Below are 25,723 nucleotides of genomic sequence, written 5' to 3'. Positions count from 1 at the left end.
CAGTGTAAGGGACCAGCACGGACCACAGTGTAAGGGACCAGCACGGACCCCAGTGTAAAGGACCAGCACGGACCAGAGTGTAAGGGACCAGCACGGACCCCAGTGTAAAGGGACCAACACGGACCCCAGTGTAAAGGGACCAACACGGACCCCAGTGTAAAGGACCAGCACGGACCACAGTGTAAAGGACCAGCACGGACCACAGTGTAAGGGACCAGCATGGACCCCAGTGTAAGGGACAAAATCAGATGCTTCTGTGTCCCCATAACTGATTATTACACTGTGATACCTGATTTCCCCAACCAATACCCCTCATCTTATCTCTTTCTCCCCCACCTACCAGACTCCTCTTTGTCTTCTGTTCTGTTTTCCTCATCTCCCTCACTTCCCATTTTTCCTTGTTCCCTGCTCAGAATGCCCTGTGTCTCTCCCTCCCCACCCCATCTCTCTGCTCTCACCTAACTCTACCTTACACTGTTATTACCACCCTGTAAAGGACCATCACGAACCCAGTGCAAGGGGCCAGCACGGACCACAGTGTAAGGGACCAGCACGGACCCCAGTGTAAGGGACCAGCACGGACCCCAGTGTAAGGGACCAGCACGGACCACAGTGTAAGGCGTCAGCACAGAACTAAGTGCAAGGGACCAGCACGGACCCCAGTGTAAGGGACCAGCACGGACCCCAGTGTAAGGGACCAGCACGGACCACAGTGTAAGGGGCCAACACGGACCCCAGTGTAAGGCGTCAGCACAGAACCCAGTGCAAGGGACCAGCACGGAACCCAGTGTTAGGGACCAGCACGGACCCCAGTGTAAGGGACCAGCACGGACCCCAGTGTAAGGGACCAGCACGGACTTTAGTGTAAGGGACCAACACGGACCTCAGTGTAAGGGACCAGCATGGACCACAGTGTAAGGGGCCAGCATGGACCTCAGTGTAAGGGACCAGCATGGACCACAGTGTAAGGGACCAGCACGGATCACAGTGTAAAGGACCAGCACGGACCACAGTGTAAAGGACCAGCACGGACCCCAGTGTAAGGGACCAGCACGGACCCCAATGTAAGGGACCAGCACGGAACCCAGTGTAAGGGACCAGCATGGACCACAGTGTAAGGGGCCAGCACGGACCACAGTGTAAGGGACAAACACGGACTCCAGTGTAAGGGACCAGCACGGACCCCAGTGTAAGGGACCAGCACGGACCCCAATGTAAGGGACCAGCACGGAACCCAGTGTAAGGGACCAGCATGGAACCCAGTGTAAAGGACCAGCATGGACCACAGTGTAAGGGGCCAGCACGGACCTCAGTGTAAGGGACCAGCATGGACCACAGTGTAAGGGACCAGCACGGATCACAGTGTAAAGGACCAGCACGGACCCCAGTGTAAGGGACCAGCACGGACCCCAGTGTAAGGGGCCAGCACGGACCACAGTGTAAAGGACCAGCACGAATCACAGTGTAAGGGACCAGAACGGACCACAGTGTAAAGGACCAGCACGGACCTCAGTGTAAGGGTCCAGCATGGACCCCAGTGTAAGGGACAAAATCAGATGCCTCTGTGTCCCCATAACTGATTATTACACTGTGATACCTGATTTCCCCAACCAATACCCCTCATCTTATCTCTTTCTCCCCCACCTACCAGACTCCTCTTTGTCTTCTGTTCTGTTTTCCTCATCTCTCTCACTTCCCATTTTTCCTTGTTCCCTGCTCAGAATGCCCTGTGTCTCTCCCTCCCCACCCCATCTCTCTGCGCTCACCTAACTCTACCTTACACTGTTATTACCACCCTGTAAAGGACCATCACGGACCCCAGTGTAAAGGACCAGTGCGGACCCCAGTGTAAGGGGCCAGCACGGACCACAGTGTAAGGGACCAGCACGGACCCCAGTGTAAGGGACCAGCACGGACCCCAGTGTAAGGGACCAGCACGAACCCCAGTGTAAGGGACCAGCACGGACCCCAGTGTAAGGGACCAACACGGACCCCAGTGTAAGGGACCAGCACAGGCCCCAGTGTAAGGGACCAGCACGGACCCCAGTGTAAGGGACCAGCACAGACCCCAGTGTAAGGGACCAGCAGGGACCCCAGTGTAAGGGACAAGCACGGACCCCAGTGTATGGGGCCAACACGGACCCCAGTGTAAGGCGTCAGCACAGAACCCAGTGCAAGGAGCCAGCACAGACCCCAGTGTAAGGGACCAGCACGGACCCCAGTGTAAGGGACCAGCACGGACCCCAGTGTAAGGGACCAGCACGGACCCCAGTGTAAGGGACCAGCACGGACCCCAGTGTAAGGGACCAGCACGGAACCCAGTGTAAGGGACCAGCACAGAACCCAGTGTAAGGGACCAGCACGTACCCAAGTGTAAGGGACCAGCACGGACTTCAGTGTAAGGGACCAAAACGGACCTCAGTGTAAGGGACCAGCATGGACCACAGTGTAAGGGGCCAGCATGGACCTCAGTGTAAGGGACCAGCATGGACCACAGTGTAAGGGACCAGCACGGATCACAGTGTAAAGGACCAGCACGGACCACAGTGTAAAGGACCAGCACGGACTTCAGTGTAAGGGACCAACACGGACCTCAGTGTAAGGGACCAGCATGGACCACAGTGTAAGGGGCCAGCACGGACCCCAGTGTAAGGGACCAACACGGACCCCAGTGTAAGGGACCAGCACGGACCACAGTGTAAGGGACCAGCACAGACCACAGTGTAAAGGACCAGCACGGACCACAGTGTAAAGGACCAGCACGGACCTCAGTGTAAAGGACCAGCACGGACCTCAGTGTAAAGGACCAGCATGGACCCCAGTGTAAGGGACAAAATCAGATGCGTCTGTGTCCCCATAACTGATTATTACACTGTGATACTGATTTCCCCAACCAATACCCCTCATCTTATCTCTTTCTCCCCCACCTACCAGACTCCTCTTTGTCTTCTGTTCTGTTTTCCTCATCTCCCTCACTTCCCAGTTTTCCTTGTTCCCTGCCAGAATGCCCTGTGTCTCTCCCTCCCCACCCAATTTCTCTGCTCTCACCTAACTCTACCTTACACTGTTATTACCACCCTGAAAAGGACCAGCCTGGACCCCAGTGTAAAGGACCAGCGCGGACCCCAGTATAAGGGGCCAGCATGGACCACAGTGTAAAGGACCAGCACGGACCCCAGTGTAAGGGACCAGCACGGACCCCAGTGTAAGGGACCAGCACGGACCGCACGGACCACAGTGTAAGGGACCAGCACGGACCACAGTGTAAGGGACCAACACGGACCTCAGTGTAAGGGACCAGCATGGACCACAGTGTAAGGGGCCAGCACGGACCCCAGTGTAAGGGACCAACACGGACCCCAGTGTAAGGGACCAGCACGGACCACAGTGTAAGGGACCAGCACGGACCACAGTGTAAAGGACCAGCACGGACCACAGTGTAAAGGGACCAACTCGGACCCCAGTGTAAAGGGACCAACACGGACCACAGTGTAAAGGACCAGCACGAACCACAGTGTAAGGGACCAGCACGGACCACAGTGTAAAGGACCAGCACGGACCACAGTGTAAAGGACCAGCACCGACCTCAGTGTAAAGGACCAGCACGGACCCCAGTGTAAGGGACAAAATCAGATGCGTCTGTGTCCCCATAACTGATTATTACACTGTGATACTGATTTCCCCAACCAATACCCCTCATCTTATCTCTTTCTCCCCCACCTAGCAGACTCCTCTTTGTCTTCTGTTCTGTTTTCCTCATCTCCCTCACTTCCCATTTTTCCTTGTTCCCTGCTCAGAATGCCCTGTGTCTCTCCCTCCCCACCCCATCTCTCTGCTCTCACCTAACTCTACCTTACACTGTTATTACCACCCTGTAAAGGACCAACACGGACCCCAGTGTAAGGGACCAGCACGAATCACAGTGGAAGGGACCAGCACGGACCCCAGTGTAAAGGACCAGCACGGACCTCAGAGTAAAGGACCAGCATGGACCCCAGTGTAAGGGACCAGCACGGACCCCAGTGTAAGGGGCCAGCACGGACCCCAGTGTAAGGGACCAACACGGACCCCAGTGTAAGGGACCAGCACGGACCACAGTGTAAGGGACCAGCACGGACCACAGTGTAAAGGACCAGCACGGACCACAGTGTAAAGGGACCAACTCGGACCCCAGTGTAAAGGGACCAACACGGACCACAGTGTAAAGGACCAGCACGAACCACAGTGTAAGGGACCAGCACGGACCACAGTGTAAAGGACCAGCAAGGACCACAGTGTAAAGGACCAGCACGGACCTCAGTGTAAAGGACCAGCACGGACCCCAGTGTAAGGGACAAAATCAGATGCGTCTGTGTCCCCATAACTGATTATTACACTGTGATACTGATTTCCCCAACCAATACCCCTCATCTTATCTCTTTCTCCCCCACCTAGCAGACTCCTCTTTGTCTTCTGTTCTGTTTTCCTCATCTCCCTCACTTCCCATTTTTCCTTGTTCCCTGCTCAGAATGCCCTGTGTCTCTCCCTCCCCACCCCATCTCTCTGCTCTCACCTAACTCTACCTTACACTGTTATTACCACCCTGTAAAGGACCAACACGGACCCCAGTGCAAGGGACCAGCACGAATCACAGTGGAAGGGACCAGCACGGACCCCAGTGTAAAGGACCAGCACGGACCTCAGAGTAAAGGACCAGCATGGACCCCAGTGTAAGGGACCAGCACGGACCCCAGTGTAAGGGACCAGCACGAACCACAGTGGAAGGGACCAGCACGGACCCCAGTGTAAGGGACCAACACGGACCCCAGTGTAAGGGACCAGCACGGACCACAGTGTAAGGGACCAGCACGGACCCCAGTGTAAGGGACCAGCACGGACCCCAGTGTAAGGGGCCAACACGGACCCCAGTGTAAGGGGCCAACACGGACCCCAGTGTAAGGCGTCAGCACAGAACCCAGTGCAAGGAGCCAGCACAGACCCCACAGACCCCAGTGTAAGGGACCAGCACGGACGCCAGTGTAAGGGACCAGCACGGAACCCAGTATAAGGGACCAGCACGGACCCCAGTGTAAGGGACCAGCATGGACTTCAGTGTAAGGGACCAACACGGACCTCAGTGTAAGGGACCAGCATGGACCACAATGTAAGGGGCCAGCATGGACCTCAGTGTAAGGGACCAGCATGGACCACAGTGTAAGGGACCAGCACGGATCACAGTGTAAAGGACCAGCACGGACCACAGTGTAAGGGACCAGCACGGACCACAGTGTAAAGGACCAGCACGGATCACAGTGTCAGGGACCAGCACGGACCCCAGTGTAAGGGACCAGCACGGACCACAGTGTAAGGGATCAGCACGGACCACAGTGTAAGGGACCAGCACGGACCCCAGTGTAAGGGACCAGCACGGACCCCAGTGTAAGGGACCAGCATGGACCACAGTGTAAGGGACCAGCACGGACCACAGTGTAAGGGACCAGCACGGACCCCAGTGTAAAGGACCAGCACGGACCAGAGTGTAAGGGACCAGCACGGACCCCAGTGTAAAGGGACCAACACGGACCCCAGTGTAAAGGGACCAACACGGACCCCAGTGTAAAGGACCAGCACGGACCACAGTGTAAAGGACCAGCACGGACCACAGTGTAAGGGACCAGCATGGACCCCAGTGTAAGGGACAAAATCAGATGCTTCTGTGTCCCCATAACTGATTATTACACTGTGATACCTGATTTCCCCAACCAATACCCCTCATCTTATCTCTTTCTCCCCCACCTACCAGACTCCTCTTTGTCTTCTGTTCTGTTTTCCTCATCTCCCTCACTTCCCATTTTTCCTTGTTCCCTGCTCAGAATGCCCTGTGTCTCTCCCTCCCCACCCCATCTCTCTGCTCTCACCTAACTCTACCTTACACTGTTATTACCACCCTGTAAAGGACCATCACGAACCCAGTGCAAGGGGCCAGCACGGACCACAGTGTAAGGGACCAGCACGGACCCCAGTGTAAGGGACCAGCACGGACCCCAGTGTAAGGGACCAGCACGGACCACAGTGTAAGGCGTCAGCACAGAACCCAGTGCAAGGGACCAGCACGGACCCCAGTGTAAGGGACCAGCACGGACCCCAGTGTAAGGGACCAGCACGGACCACAGTGTAAGGGGCCAACACGGACCCCAGTGTAAGGCGTCAGCACAGAACCCAGTGCAAGGGACCAGCACGGAACCCAGTGTTAGGGACCAGCACGGACCCCAGTGTAAGGGACCAGCACGGACCCCAGTGTAAGGGACCAGCACGGACCCCAGTGTAAGGGACCAACACGGACCTCAGTGTAAGGGACCAGCATGGACCACAGTGTAAGGGGCCAGCATGGACCTCAGTGTAAGGGACCAGCATGGACCACAGTGTAAGGGACCAGCACGGATCACAGTGTAAAGGACCAGCACGGACCACAGTGTAAAGGACCAGCACGGACCCCAGTGTAAGGGACCAGCACGGACCCCAATGTAAGGGACCAGCACGGAACCCAGTGTAAGGGACCAGCATGGACCACAGTGTAAGGGGCCAGCACGGACCACAGTGTAAGGGACAAACACGGACTCCAGTGTAAGGGACCAGCACGGACCCCAGTGTAAGGGACCAGCACGGACCCCAATGTAAGGGACCAGCACGGAACCCAGTGTAAGGGACCAGCATGGAACCCAGTGTAAAGGACCAGCATGGACCACAGTGTAAGGGGCCAGCACGGACCTCAGTGTAAGGGACCAGCATGGACCACAGTGTAAGGGACCAGCACGGATCACAGTGTAAAGGACCAGCACGGACCCCAGTGTAAGGGACCAGCACGGACCCCAGTGTAAGGGGCCAGCACGGACCACAGTGTAAAGGACCAGCACGAATCACAGTGTAAGGGACCAGAACGGACCACAGTGTAAAGGACCAGCACGGACCTCAGTGTAAGGGTCCAGCATGGACCCCAGTGTAAGGGACAAAATCAGATGCCTCTGTGTCCCCATAACTGATTATTACACTGTGATACCTGATTTCCCCAACCAATACCCCTCATCTTATCTCTTTCTCCCCCACCTACCAGACTCCTCTTTGTCTTCTGTTCTGTTTTCCTCATCTCCCTCACTTCCCATTTTTCCTTGTTCCCTGCTCAGAATGCCCTGTGTCTCTCCCTCCCCACCCCATCTCTCTGCGCTCACCTAACTCTACCTTACACTGTTATTACCACCCTGTAAAGGACCATCACGGACCCCAGTGTAAAGGACCAGTGCGGACCCCAGTGTAAGGGGCCAGCACGGACCACAGTGTAAGGGACCAGCACGGACCCCAGTGTAAGGGACCAGCACGGACCCCAGTGTAAGGGACCAGCACGAACCCCAGTGTAAGGGACCAGCACGGACCCCAGTGTAAGGGACCAACACGGACCCCAGTGTAAGGGACCAGCACAGGCCCCAGTGTAAGGGACCAGCACGGACCCCAGTGTAAGGGACCAGCACAGACCCCAGTGTAAGGGACCAGCAGGGACCCCAGTGTAAGGGACAAGCACGGACCCCAGTGTATGGGGCCAACACGGACCCCAGTGTAAGGCGTCAGCACAGAACCCAGTGCAAGGAGCCAGCACAGACCCCAGTGTAAGGGACCAGCACGGACCCCAGTGTAAGGGACCAGCACGGACCCCAGTGTAAGGGACCAGCACGGACCCCAGTGTAAGGGACCAGCACGGACCCCAGTGTAAGGGACCAGCACGGACCCCAGTGTAAGGGACCAGCACGGAACCCAGTGTAAGGGACCAGCACAGAACCCAGTGTAAGGGACCAGCACGTACCCCAGTGTAAGGGACCAGCACGGACTTCAGTGTAAGGGACCAAAACGGACCTCAGTGTAAGGGACCAGCATGGACCACAGTGTAAGGGGCCAGCATGGACCTCAGTGTAAGGGACCAGCATGGACCACAGTGTAAGGGACCAGCACGGATCACAGTGTAAAGGACCAGCACGGACCACAGTGTAAAGGACCAGCACGGACTTCAGTGTAAGGGACCAACACGGACCTCAGTGTAAGGGACCAGCATGGACCACAGTGTAAGGGGCCAGCACGGACCCCAGTGTAAGGGACCAACACGGACCCCAGTGTAAGGGACCAGCACGGACCACAGTGTAAGGGACCAGCACGGACCACAGTGTAAAGGACCAGCACGGACCACAGTGTAAAGGACCAGCACGGACCTCAGTGTAAAGGACCAGCACGGACCTCAGTGTAAAGGACCAGCATGGACCCCAGTGTAAGGGACAAAATCAGATGCGTCTGTGTCCCCATAACTGATTATTACACTGTGATACTGATTTCCCCAACCAATACCCCTCATCTTATCTCTTTCTCCCCCACCTACCAGACTCCTCTTTGTCTTCTGTTCTGTTTTCCTCATCTCCCTCACTTCCCAGTTTTCCTTGTTCCCTGCCAGAATGCCCTGTGTCTCTCCCTCCCCACCCAATTTCTCTGCTCTCACCTAACTCTACCTTACACTGTTATTACCACCCTGTAAAGGACCAGCACGGACCCCAGTGTAAAGGACCAGCGCGGACCCCAGTGTAAGGGGCCAGCATGGACCACAGTGTAAAGGACCAGCACGGACCCCAGTGTAAGGGACCAGCACGGACCCCAGTGTAAGGGACCAGCACGGACCGCACGGACCACAGTGTAAGGGACCAGCACGGACCGCAGTGTAAAGGACCAGCACGGACCACAGTGTAAAGGGACCAACTCGGACCCCAGTGTAAAGGGACCAACACGGACCACAGTGTAAGGGGCCAGCATGGACCCCAGTGTAAGGGACCAGAATGGACCACAGTGTAAGGGACCAGCACGGATCACAGTGTAAAGGACCAGCACGGACCACAGGGTAAGGGACCAACACGGACCTCAGTGTAAGGGACCAGCATGGACCACAGTGTAAGGGGCCAGCACGGACCCCAGTGTAAGGGACCAACACGGACCCCAGTGTAAGGGACCAGCACGGACCACAGTGTAAGGGACCAGCACGGACCACAGTGTAAAGGACCAGCACGGACCACAGTGTAAAGGGACCAACTCGGACCCCAGTGTAAAGGGACCAACACGGACCACAGTGTAAAGGACCAGCACGAACCACAGTGTAAGGGACCAGCACGGACCACAGTGTAAAGGACCAGCACGGACCACAGTGTAAAGGACCAGCACGGACCTCAGTGTAAAGGACCAGCACGGACCCCAGTGTAATGGACAAAATCAGATGCGTCTGTGTCCCCATAACTGATTATTACACTGTGATACTGATTTCCCCAACCAATACCCCTCATCTTATCTCTTTCTCCCCCACCTAGCAGACTCCTCTTTGTCTTCTGTTCTGTTTTCCTCATCTCCCTCACTTCCCATTTTTCCTTGTTCCCTGCTCAGAATGCCCTGTGTCTCTCCCTCCCCACCCCATCTCTCTGCTCTCACCTAACTCTACCTTACACTGTTATTACCACCCTGTAAAGGACCAACACGGACCCCAGTGTAAGGGACCAGCACGAATCACAGTGGAAGGGACCAGCACGGACCCCAGTGTAAAGGACCAGCACGGACCTCAGAGTAAAGGACCAGCATGGACCCCAGTGTAAGGGACAAAATCAGATGCGCCTGTGTCCCCATAACTGATTATTACACTGTGATACTGATTTCCCCAACCAATACCCCTCATCTTATCTCTTTCTCCCCCACCTACCAGACTCCTCTTTGTCTTCTGTTCTGTTTTCCTCATCTCCCTCACTTTCCATTTTTCCTTGTTCCCTGCTCAGAATGCCCTGTGTCTCTCCCTCCCCACCCCATCTCTCTGCTCTCACCTAACTCTACCTTACACTGTTATTACCACCCTGTAAAGGACCAGCACGGACCCCAGTGTAAAGGACCAGCGCGGACCCCAGTGTAAGGGGTCAGCATGGACCACAGTGTAAAGGACCAGCACGGACCCCAGTGTAAGGGACCAGCACGGACCCCAGTGTAAGGGACCAGCACGAACCACAGTGGAAGGGACCAGCACGGACCCCTGAGTAAGGGACCAACACGGACCCCAGTGTAAGGGACCAGCACGGAGCACAGTGTAAGGGACCAGCACGGACCCCAGTGTAAGGGACCAGCACGGACCCCAGTGTAAGGGACCAGCACAGACCACAGTGTAAGGGACCAGCAGTGACCCCAGTGTAAGGGACCAGCATGGACCACAGTGTAAGCGACCAGCACGGACCCCAGTGTAAGGGACCAGCACAGACCACAGTGTAAAGGACCAGCACGGACCACAGTGTAAAGGGACCAACACGGACCCCAGTGTAAAGGGACCAACACGGACCCCAGTGTAAAGGACCAGCACGGACCACAGTGTAAAGGACCAGCACGGACCACAGTGTAAAGGGACCAACACGGACCCCAGTGTAAAGGGACCAACACGGACCACAGTGCAAAGGACCAGCACGGACCACAGTGTAAGGGACCAGCACGGACCACAGTGTAAAGGACCAGCACGGACTACAGTGTAAAGGACCAGCACGGACCTCAGTGTAAGGGACCAGCATGGACCCCAGTGTAAGGGACAAAATCAGATGCTTCTGTGTCCCCATAACTGATTATTACACTGTGATACCTGATTTCCCCAACCAATACCCCTCATCTTATCTCTTTCTCCCCCACCTACCAGACTCCTCTTTGTCTTCTGTTCTGTTTTCCTCATCTCCCTCACTTCCCATTTTTCCTTGTTCCCTGCTCAGAATGCCCTGTGTCTCTCCCTCCCCACCCCATCTCTCTGCTCTCACCTAACTCTACCTTACACTGTTATTACCACTCTGTAAAGGACCAACACGGACCCCAGTGTAAGGGACCAGCACGAATCACAGTGTAAGGGACCAGCACGGACCCCAGTGTAAAGGACCAGCACGGACCTCAGTGTAAAGGACCAGCATGGACCCCAGTGTCAGGGACAAAATCAGATGCGTCTGTGTCCCCATAACTGATTATTACACTGTGATACTGATTTCCCCAACCAATACCCCTCATCTTATCTCTTTCTCCCCCACCTAGCAGACTCCTCTTTGTCTTCTGTTCTGTTTTCCTCATCTCCCTCACTTTCCATTTTTCCTTGTTCCCTGCTCAGAATGCCCTGTGTCTCTCCCTCCCCACCCCATCTCTCTGCTCTCACCTAACTCTACCTTACACTGTTATTACCACCCTGTAAAGGACCAGCACGGACCCCAGTGTAAAGGACCAGCACAGACCACAGTGTAAGGGACCAGCAGTGACCCCAGTGTAAGGGACCAGCACGGACCACAGTGTAAGGGACCAGCACGGACCACAGTGTAAGGGACCAGCACGGACCACAGTGTAAGGGACCAGCACGGACCACAGTGTAAGGGACCAGCACAGACCACAGTGTAAGGGACCAGCAGTGACCCCAGTGTAAGGGACCAGCACGGACCACAGTGTAAGGGACCAGCACAGACCCCAGTGTAAGGGACCAGCACGGACCACAGTGTAAAGGACCACCACGGACCACAGTGTAAAGGGACCAACACGGACCCCAGTGTAAAGGGACCAACACGGACCCCAGTGTAAAGGACCAGCACGGACCACAGTGTAAAGGACCAGCACGGACCACAGTGTAAAGGGACCAACACGGACCCCAGTGTAAAGGGACCAACACGGACCACAGTGTAAAGGACCACCACGGACCACAGTGTAAAGGGACCAACACGGACCCCAGTGTAAAGGGACCAACACGGACCCCAGTGTAAAGGACCAGCACGGACCACAGTGTAAAGGACCAGCACGGACCACAGTGTAAGGGACCAGCACGGACCACAGTGTAAAACCAGCACGGACCACAGTGTAAAGGACCAGCACGGACCTCAGTGTAAGGGACTAGCATGGACCCCAGTGTAAGGGACAAAATCAGATGCTTCTGTGTCCCCATAACTGATTATTACACTGTGATACCTGATTTCCCCAACCAATACCCCTCATCTTATCTCTTTCTCCCCCACCTACCAGACTCCTCTTTGTCTTCTGTTCTGTTTTCCTCATCTCCCTCACTTCCCATTTTTCCTTGTTCCCTGCTCAGAATGCCCTGTGTCTCTCCCTCCCCACCCCATCTCTCTGCTCTCACCTAACTCTACCTTACACTGTTATTACCACCCTGTAAAGGACCATCACGGACCCCAGTGTAAAGGACCAGTGCGGACCCCAGTGTAAGGGGCCAGCACGGACCACAGTGTAAGGGACCAGCACGGACCCCAGTGTAAGGGACCAGCACGAACCCCAGTGTAAGGGACCAGCACGGACCCCAGTGTAAGGGACCAACACGGACCCCAGTGTAAGTGACCAGCACAGGCCCCAGTGTAAGGGACCAGCACGGACCCCAGTGTAAGGGACCAGCACAGACCCCAGTGTAAGGGACCAGCAGGGACCCCAGTGTAAGGGACAAGCACGGACCCCAGTGTATGGGGCCAACACGGACCCCAGTGTAAGGCGTCAGCACAGAACCCAGTGCAAGGAGCCAGCACAGACCCCAGTGTAAGGGACCAGCACGGACCCCAGTGTAAGGGACCAGCACAGACCCCAGTGTAAGGGACCAGCACGGACCCCAGTGTAAAGGACCAGCACGGACCCCAGTGTAAGGGACCAGCACGGAACCCAGTGTAAGGGACCAGCACGGAACCCAGTGTAAGGGACCAGCACGGACCCCAGTGTAAGGGACCAGCACGGACTTCAGTGTAAGGGACCAACACGGACCTCAGTGTAAGGGACCAGCATGGACCACAGTGTAAGGGGCCAGCATGGACCTCAGTGTAAGGGACCAGCATGGACCACAGTGTAAGGGACCAGCACGGATCACAGTGTAAAGGACCAGCACGGACCACAGTGTAAGGGACCAGCACGGACTTCAGTGTAAGGGACCAACACGGACCTCAGTGTAAGGGACCAGCATGGACCACAGTGTAAGGGGCCAGCACGGACCCCAGTGTAAGGGACCAACACGGACCCCAGTGTAAGGGACCAGCACGGACCACAGTGTAAGGGACCAGCACGGACCACAGTGTAAAGGACCAGCACGGACCACAGTGTAAAGGGACCAACTCGGACCCCAGTGTAAAGGGACCAACACGGACCACAGTGTAAAGGACCAGCACGAACCACAGTGTAAGGGACCAGCACGGACCACAGTGTAAAGGACCAGCACGGACCACAGTGTAAAGGACCAGCACGGACCTCAGTGTAAAGGACCAGCATGGACCCCAGTGTAAGGGACAAAATCAGATGCGTCTGTGTCCCCATAACTGATTATTACACTGTGATACTGATTTCCCCAACCAACACCCCTCATCTTATCTCTTTCTCCCCCACCTACCAGACTCCTCTTTGTCTTCTGTTCTGTTTTCCTCATCTCCCTCACTTCCCAGTTTTCCTTGTTCCCTGCCAGAATGCCCTGTGTCTCTCCCTCCCCACCCAATTTCTCTGCTCTCACCTAACTCTACCTTACACTGTTATTACCACCCTGTAAAGGACCAGCACGGACCCCAGTGTAAAGGACCAGCGCGGACCCCAGTATAAGGGGCCAGCATGGACCACAGTGTAAAGGACCAGCACGGACCCCAGTGTAAGGGACCAGCACGGACCCCAGTGTAAGGGACCAGCACGGACCCCAGTGTAAGGGACCAGCACGAACCCCAGTGTAAGGGACCAGCACGTCTAGTGTTTTAAACATGAGATGCAGATTTTCAACAGTAATCTGGTCCTTGCAGTAAAGCATCAGTGCACTTACATATCAGCCTTGGTTCACTGGTAGCATTCTCGCCTGCAACCCGGAGAGGGTTCAAAGACCAATCCAGAAAGTTGATTTAACACTTCAGTGACAATTTTTTTTTTTTTAATTCAGAGTATCCAATTATTTATTTCCAATTAAGGGGCAATTTATCGTGGCCAATTCACCCACCCTGCACATCTTTGAGTTGTGGGGTGAAACCCAGGCAGACACGGGGAGAATGTGCAAACTCTACATGGACAGTGACCCAGGGCCGGGATCGAACCCGGGTCCTCAGCGTCGTAGGCAGCAATGCTAACCACTGCGCCACTGTGCCGCTCACTTCAGTGACAATTTTGATGGAATTCTACACTTTCAGAGATACCATCCTTTAAATATATCGAGGAGTGTCTGCTCAGGTGAACATACAAAATCCCAAAGCACTAATCAAAAACATGTAAGTAAATTCTTCTGCTGTCTTGTCAGTATTTATCCCTCAAGCTCCATCTGCAATAGCTATGCACAAATTGCCCACATTTGTCTATATTATAACAATGACTTTACTTCAAATGTAATTCTTTGGCTATTAATCTCGGGATAATCCAAAGAGTTTGTGAAAGATGCTAGTTCTTCAAGATCAAGCTGACCTCAGTAAACCGAAGTAAAATAGGCTGCTTTACCATGTTATACCAGTGGGGGGAAGCTCCAATATTTAAAATACAAACTGGATTTTCAAGGGGGAGCTCAGTTCTGCAGCATACCATCAATGGGGCAGCACGGTGGCTCAGTGGTTCGCACTGTTGCCTCATGGCGCTGAGGACCCAGGTTCGATCCTGGCCTCGGGTCACAGTCCGTGTGGTGTTTCCACATTCTCCCTGCGTCTGGGGGGGGGGTGTCTCATCCTCACAACTTACAAAGATGTGTGGGGTAGGTGAATTGACCACGCCACACTGCCCCTTAATTGGAAAAAAGAATTGGGGTACTCTAAATTTATTTTTAAAATGCCATCAATGGGCACTGGTCTTTTTCATCTGAAAATTTCAATTTTAAATGCTTCTATTTTATGGATAATCATCCATCCTGTAAACTTCTCACTGCCAAGTGTTATATTCTTCTTGGTAATACTCGTTGTTGCGTGCCATGTTCCTCCTGGTACCCATTTGACTCCCAGTGCCACATTCCCTAGTTAAACACTCGCTGTTCAGTGTCACTTTCCCACTAGCTATTACTCACTACCCATGGTCACGTTCCCCTGCTAACCATTCATTGCTCAATGCCACGAGTCACTGATGGAATGACTTAACACAACTTCCTAAATTTCACCTTCACCAGTCCTAACTTAAGCTGCAAAAGGAGGCTAGCTCACTGCACCAACAGATCAACTGTGATGAATTCCATTTGCAGGACAGTGGCTGCCTGCCAGGCTCTAACCAACATTCGCTCTGCTTTCAATTTATCAGCACTCGCTTGTCTCTTCACTTACAACATACCCCATCTTCATCTTCAATTATATCTTTGGCAATTGAGGCCAGTGTTGTCCACTTGCAGTTGTTGGTGGCTCTCACAGCACAGCGTTTGTGAGCTTTGAATTTGCACACTGTGAATCAGAAAGGAGAAGACACGTGAGAATCTTCAACAGTTATTGTGCAGTCAAGTGTTACATTTGTGGACAGTGGGGATGAGAATGGATAGAAGCGGCCCATCACAGACTAAAAGTAAATCCACAAATCCTAGCTAAGCAACATCTGCTGATTGTCTTCCGTTCGGACTCCCATGGTGGGCCCCATAACCACCAGATTGTACACCTCCTTATTATGATGTATGGAGTTCTCCAAATCCAAATCGTGAATGGCTGTCACTGAGGCAGGACAGAGGTTATGCCTCCAAACAAGGCTATCGGGAACACACATGCTAGGTTGTGAGCCTCCTAGTTTGCAGCCTTTGTGCCAATCGGACCGCGATTCTCTTTATTGGAACCAGTTTTAGGTAGCATATCTAAGCCTTAGAATCACTTATGAATCAAAAAATATCACTTAATATGGCCTCCTGTATGATCATAACCCTTTAAAGAGACAGTCTTATTATCTGTATCCTTTACCACCATTTGGATCCTCCATAGAAAGGGGTGAACTGTTAGGGGCTCATTTTGTGGCAGTCTCATTATCAGGGGCCATTATAGAGGGGACTTCACTCATCAAACTATTCTAAATGTCCTTTTAAGTTTTGTTGATTCTGTTTTTTCTCGTACTTATTCCTTGCTTAGATATCACAGTTGATTACATAATCCACCAAGCTACGCACAATCAGTTTGGTCATACAACTGGGCAATAGGTAATGGGGTAGTCACTGACCCAAACTTATTGTGGGGCTTACACGCAATAACTAAAATGTCTCATACCATTCAGCTGTTCGAATCCTGCCAACCCAAAGTCAGATTTAGCAGTAAATAAACCGAACATAGTATTCAGCAAAAAATAAAACAACCCAAGAATAAAGAAAGGAAAAATGTGAAAAAGAAAGACAAGTTTTAAAACTTTTTTAAAGTTTATTTTAAAAGGCTAAGTCCAGAGAAACAGGAAGAATCTATCGCTCCCTATGAGGAAGAATCTATCTTGTGTTCTATAAAACAGCCCATCCCTCCTTGCGAGGATGAATCTGTCCTCTAAGTCAATAGCCCACCCCTCCCTGTGGGCTGCGCATTGATGCAATGCCACACACATCCCACAGCATTTATTTAAAATGGTAACTTTACTGCAGAACACTCCCTACAATGTTCAGGTGTGGCACTGTAACAAAGGAGGGCGGTTTGGGGTATAACAGGGCATGTAAGTTGAAGGATGAATTCTTCAATGGATAGTATAGTATCACTGGCTGTGAGAGAGACAGGTAAGAAAGAATATTTCCAACTTTGATCCTTACCTTCACAGGACAATCCATGAGACGTGACCCCTGACAAGGCCTCTCGACACACATTGCAGTATGTTGGCCGTGCGTGTGAGCAGGCGTACCAGTTGTGCATCCCTGAGAAATGATCCATGCTGTACTGGGTCGACTGCTCAGAGAAAAACAGAATTAAGAAGCATAAGAAATGTCTAACAAATACTGCCAAAGAGAATGTGCTACATGCCAGCTACTCTATTGGATCCAAATCATGGCAACTATATTCCAGAATTTCATGGATTGGGTGGGAGCAGCTGGGAAGTATGGAAGATGTGCTCATTTGTACATCGGCGTGCTTGGAACAGCCGTGACACATCAGACAGCTCTTCATTCAGTGCCAGGTCAGTGATTTCTTAATTCCCATGCCTGGTTGGGTTCAGCCCTAATGAAGGGCTTGGTGTTCAACGCATGAGTGAAAACAAATATTCTCAAGTTATAATTTTGTTCTTTAACCTAAAGCTGTGTATAAGGTCACATAGCAGAATAAATCCAATATGAGTTCTGAAATGAGCTGCTTAAATCAAACATACTGTGCTATATTTGCATGATCTTAGTGATAATTACATGACTCATTGACAGGAGCAGCCTTTGTGTGCGTACCTGGCAGTTACCCCCTCAATCAGGGCAGTGTGATAGGTGATAGAGTGTGGCCAAATTCTACCTTGACTACTATTACACATAAGCAGTCAAAATGGATATATTATAAGCAGGCTTTAAAAAAATGCTGGCTCATTCTCTCGCAGAAATTACGTTGAGAAGGGGGAGGAGGCCTGAAACAGAGGTAGTCTTCTGTGAGCATACGGTGCTAAATTTTTTGAGTCTCAGACAAGGTCAGTGAATGAGGAGGAGGGTCATCATGAGCAACACCATGGCACACTGGAGTAAGTGGCTACCATGAAAGTGAGTAGTTCTTAGAACAGACAAATCATGGTTGTGGGTGACTACAATTTGAGGAACAGACAGACCTTTTTCCAGTTATGTTCTGAACTCTTGAATGGTGTGTCACCTCCAAGAGAAAAGAGCCTAACAGAGTGGGTGAGATAAACTCTGGGGAAAGAGAGTGGGTGAGAAAACCTTTGGGAAATTTATAGCTTCTAGAATTCATGGCTTACATGGAAATCAGTAATGCGTAGAAGAGCAGGCTGGCAGTCTTACAATGAGAATTTAAGGAATTAGGTGCCAGTGAAGGCTAGTGTACGAGCAGATAAGAAAGCCACGAGGAGGAAACTAGCCAACTGAACAAACTGTCTTCATATTAATTCCAGGGGAAAGAAATGAAAAAGAGGAACTGGAAGCTGAAGTCCAACTAGAGTGGAGTGAGGTAGCAGCACAAACAGGGATCTGGTTGTACCCTGGACACCGATGGGAGCCAAACACAATGGGATATAGGATTTCAGAAATTGGGAAGGGGATATAAAAAAGGTTATGGGGTGGATGTTTGCAGAGGGGTGATTGAACTATTAATACAACTATATATATATAGACACACACACACACACACACACACACACACACTCGTTGGGTGGCACGGTGGCGCAGTGGTTAGTGCTGCTGCCTCACACCGCCAAGGACCTGGGTATGATCCCAGCCCCGGGTCACTGTCCGTGTGAAGTTTGCACATTCTCCCCTTGTCTGGGTTCTAAACTGGCAAACAGTAGTAATAATGGGAGGCATTCAGCTGTGTGCCAAATCACGATCAGAATAAAAGAGAATTCAATGGAAACAGTTTTACCCATCCACGTGCACTTCTTTACCATGTGGAATTTGCTAACTACCATAAGGAGAAGTTATTGTCTTAGATCTGGACCAAGTTAGAAATATATAGGTATGGAGCAAGGGGTGGTTGGGACAAGGACAAATGGAAGATCTGCGATGTGGTGAAAGACAGAAGAGGGCAAAGGGAATGTTGATGGGGCAGGAAACAAAAGATGTGCCTCAAAGAAAAAACAAAAAAAAGCAAAGAAAAGGAAAAGGGAAAGGAAAGATGCTCAACGTAACTCTAAGAGAACCTCATCTTTAAATGAGTCACTTTCCAGTCTTCCAGACTCAACATGGAGTTCAAATATTTCAGACCTTAGACTCGCTGCCCATTTCGTTTCCTTTTCTTTGCATGTTTGGTTTTACTCTTAGTTGTTCTTTCAGTCAACACCACATCTGCCCTGGGCACATCTTTTGTTTGTTTGTTTCTTTTCTTTTTCTTACCACATCACATTGCATGACCTCAGTGAAAATTACATAACTCACTGACAGGAGCAGCTCTCGAAACCTTTTATAACCCAGATCTTTGAGTCTATAAATCGTTAGAAACCAGACTCTGTGGGAACTGCACAGGAGTTTGAACTCAATGCTCCTCGGACACTCTGATAAAGTCTCTGACTCTGAGTTGGAGTCAGAGAATTTGGACAGTTCGGAGTTACTTACCTGAATAGTTACCTAGCAAAAGTTAGACAGAAAAATCCCAATCTAGCTCCTGGGTGACTATACAACTGAAACCCCAACTCCCTCCTCGATCTCCTGACCCGAAGAGTCTAGCCCTCATCACCTTATGGTTATGGAGTACGGGCAGGACAGTGGAGTTGAGGCCAGGATAGCATCAGCCATGATCACATTGAGGGTGTTTAGGCTCAGGAGGCCAAATTGCCTACTCCAGTTCCTGTGTTATCATGTGTTCTAGGGAGGAGCTGATCTGGCTGATTTTGCAATCCAGCTCTTGGTCTGTAACATTGAAGGTAGCAGATAAGGAACATATCAGCCATGATAGAATGGCGGGGCAGACTCGATGGACCGAATGGCCTACTCCTACACCTATATCTTATGAACTTATAACCTGAGTGCCTCCCTGACCTGACATGATTATCCCCCACCAGATGACCCCCCCCCCGACACACTCAACCAAAATTGACTAGCCCCCGACCTGACAAAACCCCCGGCCCAATTACCCACCTCACCCAGCTGCCACACTATCCTCCAGCTGGTACCCTAGCCACTTAACCCACCCACCGACACACCCATTCACATACACATGCACTCTTACACTAATTTACTAACATACTGAGAAACTGGGGACCTTCAAGCCTTCAGAATAGGGCAACTCGTGCTGTAAAAGGGGGGCCTTGGGTCCTGCGCAGACTCTCTCCACTGCTCTCTCGTGAGGATTTCTGTTGTGAGGAGATCGGCAGGATCTTCCACTGGAAGTCAGAATCTTTTCAAATTATGCAGGTCAGTGGGTAGTTTTCCATCTGATCAGAGTCAGACACAGGAGTTCACTCTGATCGGCAGTTTTAGGCTCGTATTTCTAACTTGTCCTAGCTCTGATGAAACTTCACAGACCTGAAATGTTAACTCAGTTTCTCTCTTCACAGATGCTGCCTAACCTGACGAGTATTTCCAACACTTTTTATATTTATATCAGTTATGTATGTATTGGAGATGAATAGCCTGTTTCTGTGCTACAAATACTATACACTTCTGTGCAATTGGGAGATCATCAGATTTATTTAATATTTATTAATAGACAATTAGGAAAACTATACTAAATGCGGAAGTGGGCTCATTAAAAACAGACTTAGGTGGGACTTCAATTGGCGGCATGTTAGAAGGAGTTCGCATGCAAAGTAGCTCCCGTCAGAGTATAGTTTTTGGGCCTTCAACCCAGTTCCCGGTGGTACTTTGTGGACAGCTCTGCCCCATTTGATAGCCTTTTACAAGAAGATGTCAATGATTGCAAAAATAAATACTGTAAAGAAGGGTACAAGCTGTAGCCCTTCAGGAGTTGGGGAAGGTGCTGTAGCCACTTAAAATGGCCAACTCCCGATTTAAAATGGCGAACGGCAAAGGCTGATGGGAAAGACAGCCAACAAGACACAAATGAGCAGCTGCAGGTTGGCTGTGTATTTACCTCTGGAAAGGCCAGACAAGATCGATACCAGCAACCATCCGCATAACAAAACACCAGCCATCTGCATACTAATGAGCAATCCCCGGGAACAATGAGCAACATTTAGACAAACAAAGCAAAACCAGACTCTTCGGCGCCAGCAGAAGCCTACACAAAGGGAGGTGAACGACCACCTCAAGGCCGCCCATCGATCAGGTAACCGCTCCAGATTTGGAGAAAATCGAACCATGCGATTGGGACAAAGTCCAATCACTTGGGACCAGGTATAGGGTTCGCCCCGAAAGGCCGGAAGCCCCTGGGGACTATAGGAATTGAGCCCCAAGTTCAAGTCGCTCTCTTCTCTGCCACCGCTCTCTGCCCTTCTCCACCGCTTCTCCAGCTCTTCACTCTTCAGCAGCTGGGCAGAACTGTAAGTCTTACTTCAACGCTCGCTACGAGATAGGTGCTCCTAGCTAACAATCTGTACCAACTTCGAATCCTGCAGGCTCAGAACCAGAACGAAAGGCCATTTGTTTCCCTGACCTGGTGGGCCAGTTCCAAGTTAGGTATAGGCCTGTTAGTTGTAGAAGTAGCTTAGACGTAGAATTTATGCACGAGTAGTGATTACTGTGCATAATAAATGTGCTTTGATTTAAATCTTACTAATCGGTGTATTGGATTATTGATCATTACTCGGACTTGAACCACGTGGCGGTATCATAAAGGTACCTGGCAACTCAAGAGCAAAGGTGATAAAACCGAGCAATTAAACTAAGGCAAAATTAGCAACATTATTTGGCGACTTCCTGACGGGACCCGATCTAGAAGTGGAAACCACTCCGGGAGAGCCCAGAATTTGAATTAGAGATCCAATTGGAAACAGAAAACCACAAGTGTTCAAGCAGTTCTGATCAAAAGTCATAAATTCGGACGTGTGTGTAAGCATGCGTAACTAACAGGGCTATAAGGTAAAACTGACAGATTTTTTGTTGCGACAAAACTGTCGGAAGTTTGTATATCGGAAAGTAGCGAAAGCCGTACCCGTATTTACAGCACCGCCTTAATACCCCTGTCCCAAATTTGAAGAGCAGCATTCGGATTAGAACCCCTGTCCCAAAATTTGAAGAGCAGCATTTGGATAGGAAAGATGGCAATGCAGGGCCTAATGAACCCAGAGGAATTTGCAGTCGCAGCGACCAGCAGCAGTAGAGTGGGACAATGTCCCATTTGGGAGGAAGAGATCAGGAAATATCTCAAAGGGAAAGGATGGCCCCTTTGGAATGAATTCTGTGACAACGAGGAATCAGGTCCCGGGAGTATAGGACATACTTGGTGGGAGAACCTGTGCCAATTTCCTTCTCAACTCTAAATTCTCCTTTTCTACCTCACTTACATCAACCTTACTCATTCGATGTATGCCTTCAACTTCTTTCCGGAGCGTCCTAACAACCTCCTCTGTGCCTCGCAATTGTGCCAAGCAGGACACGATTGCCATCGGCTTGCGAGCTTTCCCCAAGCTCTTTTTGTGGATCTCGCTCAGGTTCTCCCACCAAGTATGTCCTATCCCAACTGTCCGCAGTTGTAACACTCCTGTGACTTGGGTGGGGGGCTGTTCTTTCCCTCATTCACCCATGCGGGGTTCTGGTGTGTTTTTACTGCCTGCATATCTGCGCCGGCCTGCTTTTCCTCGGTATTCTTAACTGCGGGCTTGCTTTGTATAGATTGCTCCCAAGCGCGGGACAATCTTTTCACTACCCACTTCTCGTTATGGGCCTCCTCTGAGGGATCATAACTCGCGCAGGCTTTCTGTCCTGTTTCTGTGGCATGGGAGATAAGGGTGCGGGTCCATTTGGCCATGTTGTCTGGGGACAAATGGGCACGGTCTAAGTCTCCAAAGACTGCTGCAAAGTGAATCCACAGGCGTCCAGCAAACGCTGTGGGGTGCTCTGATTTCTTTTACCTACATTTGTTGAGGCCATCTACGGGTTATACCCGATCGCATCCAGGATCGTGGTATGCATTTCTGCACGGGTGCCTCCTCCTACATTCTGTGGGTCGGGAAGGGCCGCTTTGTTGCTCTCGCAAGAGAGAGCAATGCCACTAAAAAGCCACAGAGAGCCCAGCAGACGGGCACTCTGAGTAAGAAAAAGACAGAGCCCATTCATAGCGTTAGCGCCCGTTCAGATCAGACGGACTTGACCGGAACGGACTGACGGTGTACGGGCTGCCCCAGTTGGGTCTGCGACACCTTTTGGGATAGGTCCGGACGACCGGTAGTTGCAGCGAAAATTCGGGGACAGCCCATCGAATTTCTCTGGGACACAGGAGGGTCCCGCACCACGATAAATTCCTCCACCCTGTTTCAAAAAGACACGTGGCCCACTACAGCCACTATCACCCTCAGCGGCTTTACAGGCCAGCAGGGACACATCACAGCCCCTGTACCCATTCAAATCGGTACCATCACCATCAAGCACCCCGTAGTTTTAGTTGACCTGTCCCACACAGTAGAACACATTCTGGGAATCGATTGCATTCATTCATAATCTTTCATTCGATCCAATCAACCAGTGTGTCTGGAAGATGGCAAAATCCGCAAGAGCCCCCGCAACGCTCAACATAGGAGAGTACGCGAACAAAATTAGCGCAGTCGGCGAATTTTGGTTCAACCCGACCACGCTTAGTACGGACAAGCAGGTTAGGGCAGTTCTGCAAAAGAACATGGCAGCATTCGCGACCCACAAGCACGACTGTGGACGGATGACTGGCTCCGTACAAATAACAGGACCTGACCCTAGACCCCCAAAAACAGTATGGATTTCCCCAAGAGGCAGAGGGAGAAATCTCCAAGGTAATAGAAAGCTTATTAGAGCAGGGCGTACTTAGATCAGTAGCCTCCACTAATAATGCCCCGATTTGGCCAGTGAGAAAGCCCGATGGATCATGGCGACTGGCCATCGATTACCGGGAACTCAACAAAGTCACCCCCGCAGCAGCCCCCACAGTAGCAACAAGTCCCGAGACCATGCTCAAGCAGGGACTCAATTCCCGATTCTTTACAGCTTTGGACGTCAGTAATGGATTCTGGACATCAGTAATGGATCGTGGGGTTGCCGAAGGGGGTGGAGGGCCAGAGGCTGACTGAGTACTTCACTGCAATGTTCGCAAAGTCGTTGGGTGAGGAGGATTGGGTTCACCGCCTCAAGCTGAACAGGGCCACCGGGTGTCAATCCGGATGAAGCCATGGACAAATGAGTCACAATGAGCGGTGATAATATGCTTTCAGAGCTAGTGGACGAAGGGGTGGATCCTGAAATAGGCCAAAGAGAATTGAGGGGTGCAATGGATAGGTATTGGAATATACCAAGGTGTCGCAGCAGAGTTGGCAAAGAGGCATGCAGCCTTCAACAAGGCGCACACACGCACTATGTAAGAGTGGTGAGAATTTTGGTGCGGTGTACCTGGCAAGATTGAGAGTCATGCACAATTCCAGGGATCATTTCGTCGAGATGGCAGATGGCAGAGGAAGCAGAGGCTTTTGTTCAAGCACAAGGACTTGGACTCAACTTAGGGGGTTTGAATGTGAGTTTGATGATGGTTGGGACGGGACTGTTTGGGGATGTTGTATTGGTTTTCCTTTTTTTATATAGATATGATTAATTGAAATTTATGATTCTGTATAGAGGGAGTTTATGTTTTTTTGGAGTTGGGGGGGGGGGGGTGGGTGCAAGGGATTTGGGGGTACGGATTAAGGTAGGAATCCGAGTAGTTTGGGGCCCAAAATGGAGGATGGAGATGTTAATTAATGAGTCTTGAATTTGGTTATTTCTCTGTAGACAGAGGGGTCGAAGAAATTTTGTTTTTTTCTGTTATTCATTTGATGTAGGCCCTGGCTGGGGGGCTACCTCACTAGCACGCAGAGGTTGACTTGTGAATGGGAGCGGGGTGGGGGTGAGAAAGGATGGCTGTGGTCTGTTTGACCTGTTTAGGCAGGTTTCGATGAGCCTAGAAGGTGTGAATGGTAGGAGGAAGGGGATGGTGAAGAATTCAAGAGGAAGCAGTTGAATGATTTCTGGGATAGGGGAGGGGAGGGGGTAGATTGCTGAAGATGACATGGGGTTGTTTCTTTGTCTCACCCTGTGGGTGGGGCTGGGTGCGACCTTGGGTGGGCCCTGGTATCAGGAGTCTGGGAGATAGCGGGGTTATTCCCTCGTAGTGGAAACGGCTGACTTGAGGGGCCGGGGGGGGGGGGGGAGGTTTGAGCGACACCTCGATTAGATTGGTCACGTGGAATGTCCAGGGTTTGGGGGCCCAGTGAAGCAAATGAGAGTTTTCTCCATATCAGATAATAACTAACTTCATAAATGACACTTTACTCTCATTTGGGGGCTGATATGGTGCTGTTGCAGGAGACCTATCTGTGGGTGAGGGACCAGATCAGGCTTCGGAAGGGTTAGGTGTTCCACTCGGGCTTTGATAGCATGTCCCGGGAGGGGAGGGGGGGGGTGCTAGCAATTTCAATTAGAAAAAGAATTAGGGTTCAGATCGGATCAGATAGATGGACACACAATAGTTGCTGGGACATTGGAAGGCAAGTCAGCTGTGTTGGTAAATGTGTACGCACCAAACTGGGACGACATAACATTTATCAAGAGGATGTTGGCCGCTATACCAGACTTGGACATTCACGCATTGACTTCTTCAAGGTAGGGGGGTCTCTTCTGGCAGGGGTGAAGAAAGCAGAATATTCCATGATAGTTATTTCGGATCATGCTCCGTGTCTGGTAGATGTGGTACTGGAGGTGGGGTGGGCTCAGCAGCCGGCATGGCGTTTGGATGTGGGGATGTTAGCAGAGTTTGGGTTTTGCATAAGGGTAAGGATCAAGTGTGTGGGGTGTAATAAGAATGGGGAGGTTTCGCCCACGGTTCTGTAGGATGCCCTGAACGCGGTGCTGAGAAAGGAGCACCAAAGGTCAGTGTCCATACAAACAATGTGAGTTTGGGATATTTTTAGTTGAACATGGGACCAAGACAGGAGTGCGATATGCCCCATTCTTGTTTGCGTTGGCAATAGAACCTTTCGGCATTGCTCTGCA

At 51.4% G+C, this 25,723-nt stretch overlaps 1 protein-coding gene across 4 annotated transcripts in view; it reads right to left on the bottom strand.

Annotated features, from left to right (window-relative positions):
- The window catches only part of LOC140389979 (diacylglycerol kinase delta), a 225,184-nt gene that overhangs the window by 98,289 nt on the left and 101,172 nt on the right, over nt 1-25,723 (bottom strand). For all 4 annotated transcript variants that reach the window (XM_072474713.1, XM_072474715.1, XM_072474714.1 and 1 more), the window contains 2 exons: nt 16,730-16,862; nt 15,301-15,407 (listed from right to left, as the gene is read on the bottom strand). In XM_072474713.1, the coding sequence (XP_072330814.1) occupies nt 15,301-15,407; nt 16,730-16,862 (240 nt within the window). The remainder of the gene's footprint in view (nt 1-15,300; nt 15,408-16,729; nt 16,863-25,723) is intronic.

This window comes from Scyliorhinus torazame, chromosome 14 (genome assembly GCF_047496885.1).
Source record: "Scyliorhinus torazame isolate Kashiwa2021f chromosome 14, sScyTor2.1, whole genome shotgun sequence".
NCBI classification, from domain to species: Eukaryota; Metazoa; Chordata; class Chondrichthyes; order Carcharhiniformes; family Scyliorhinidae; genus Scyliorhinus; species Scyliorhinus torazame.
Note: the sequence above shows the minus strand (reverse complement) of the source record. Positions and strands in the feature narration are given on the sequence as shown.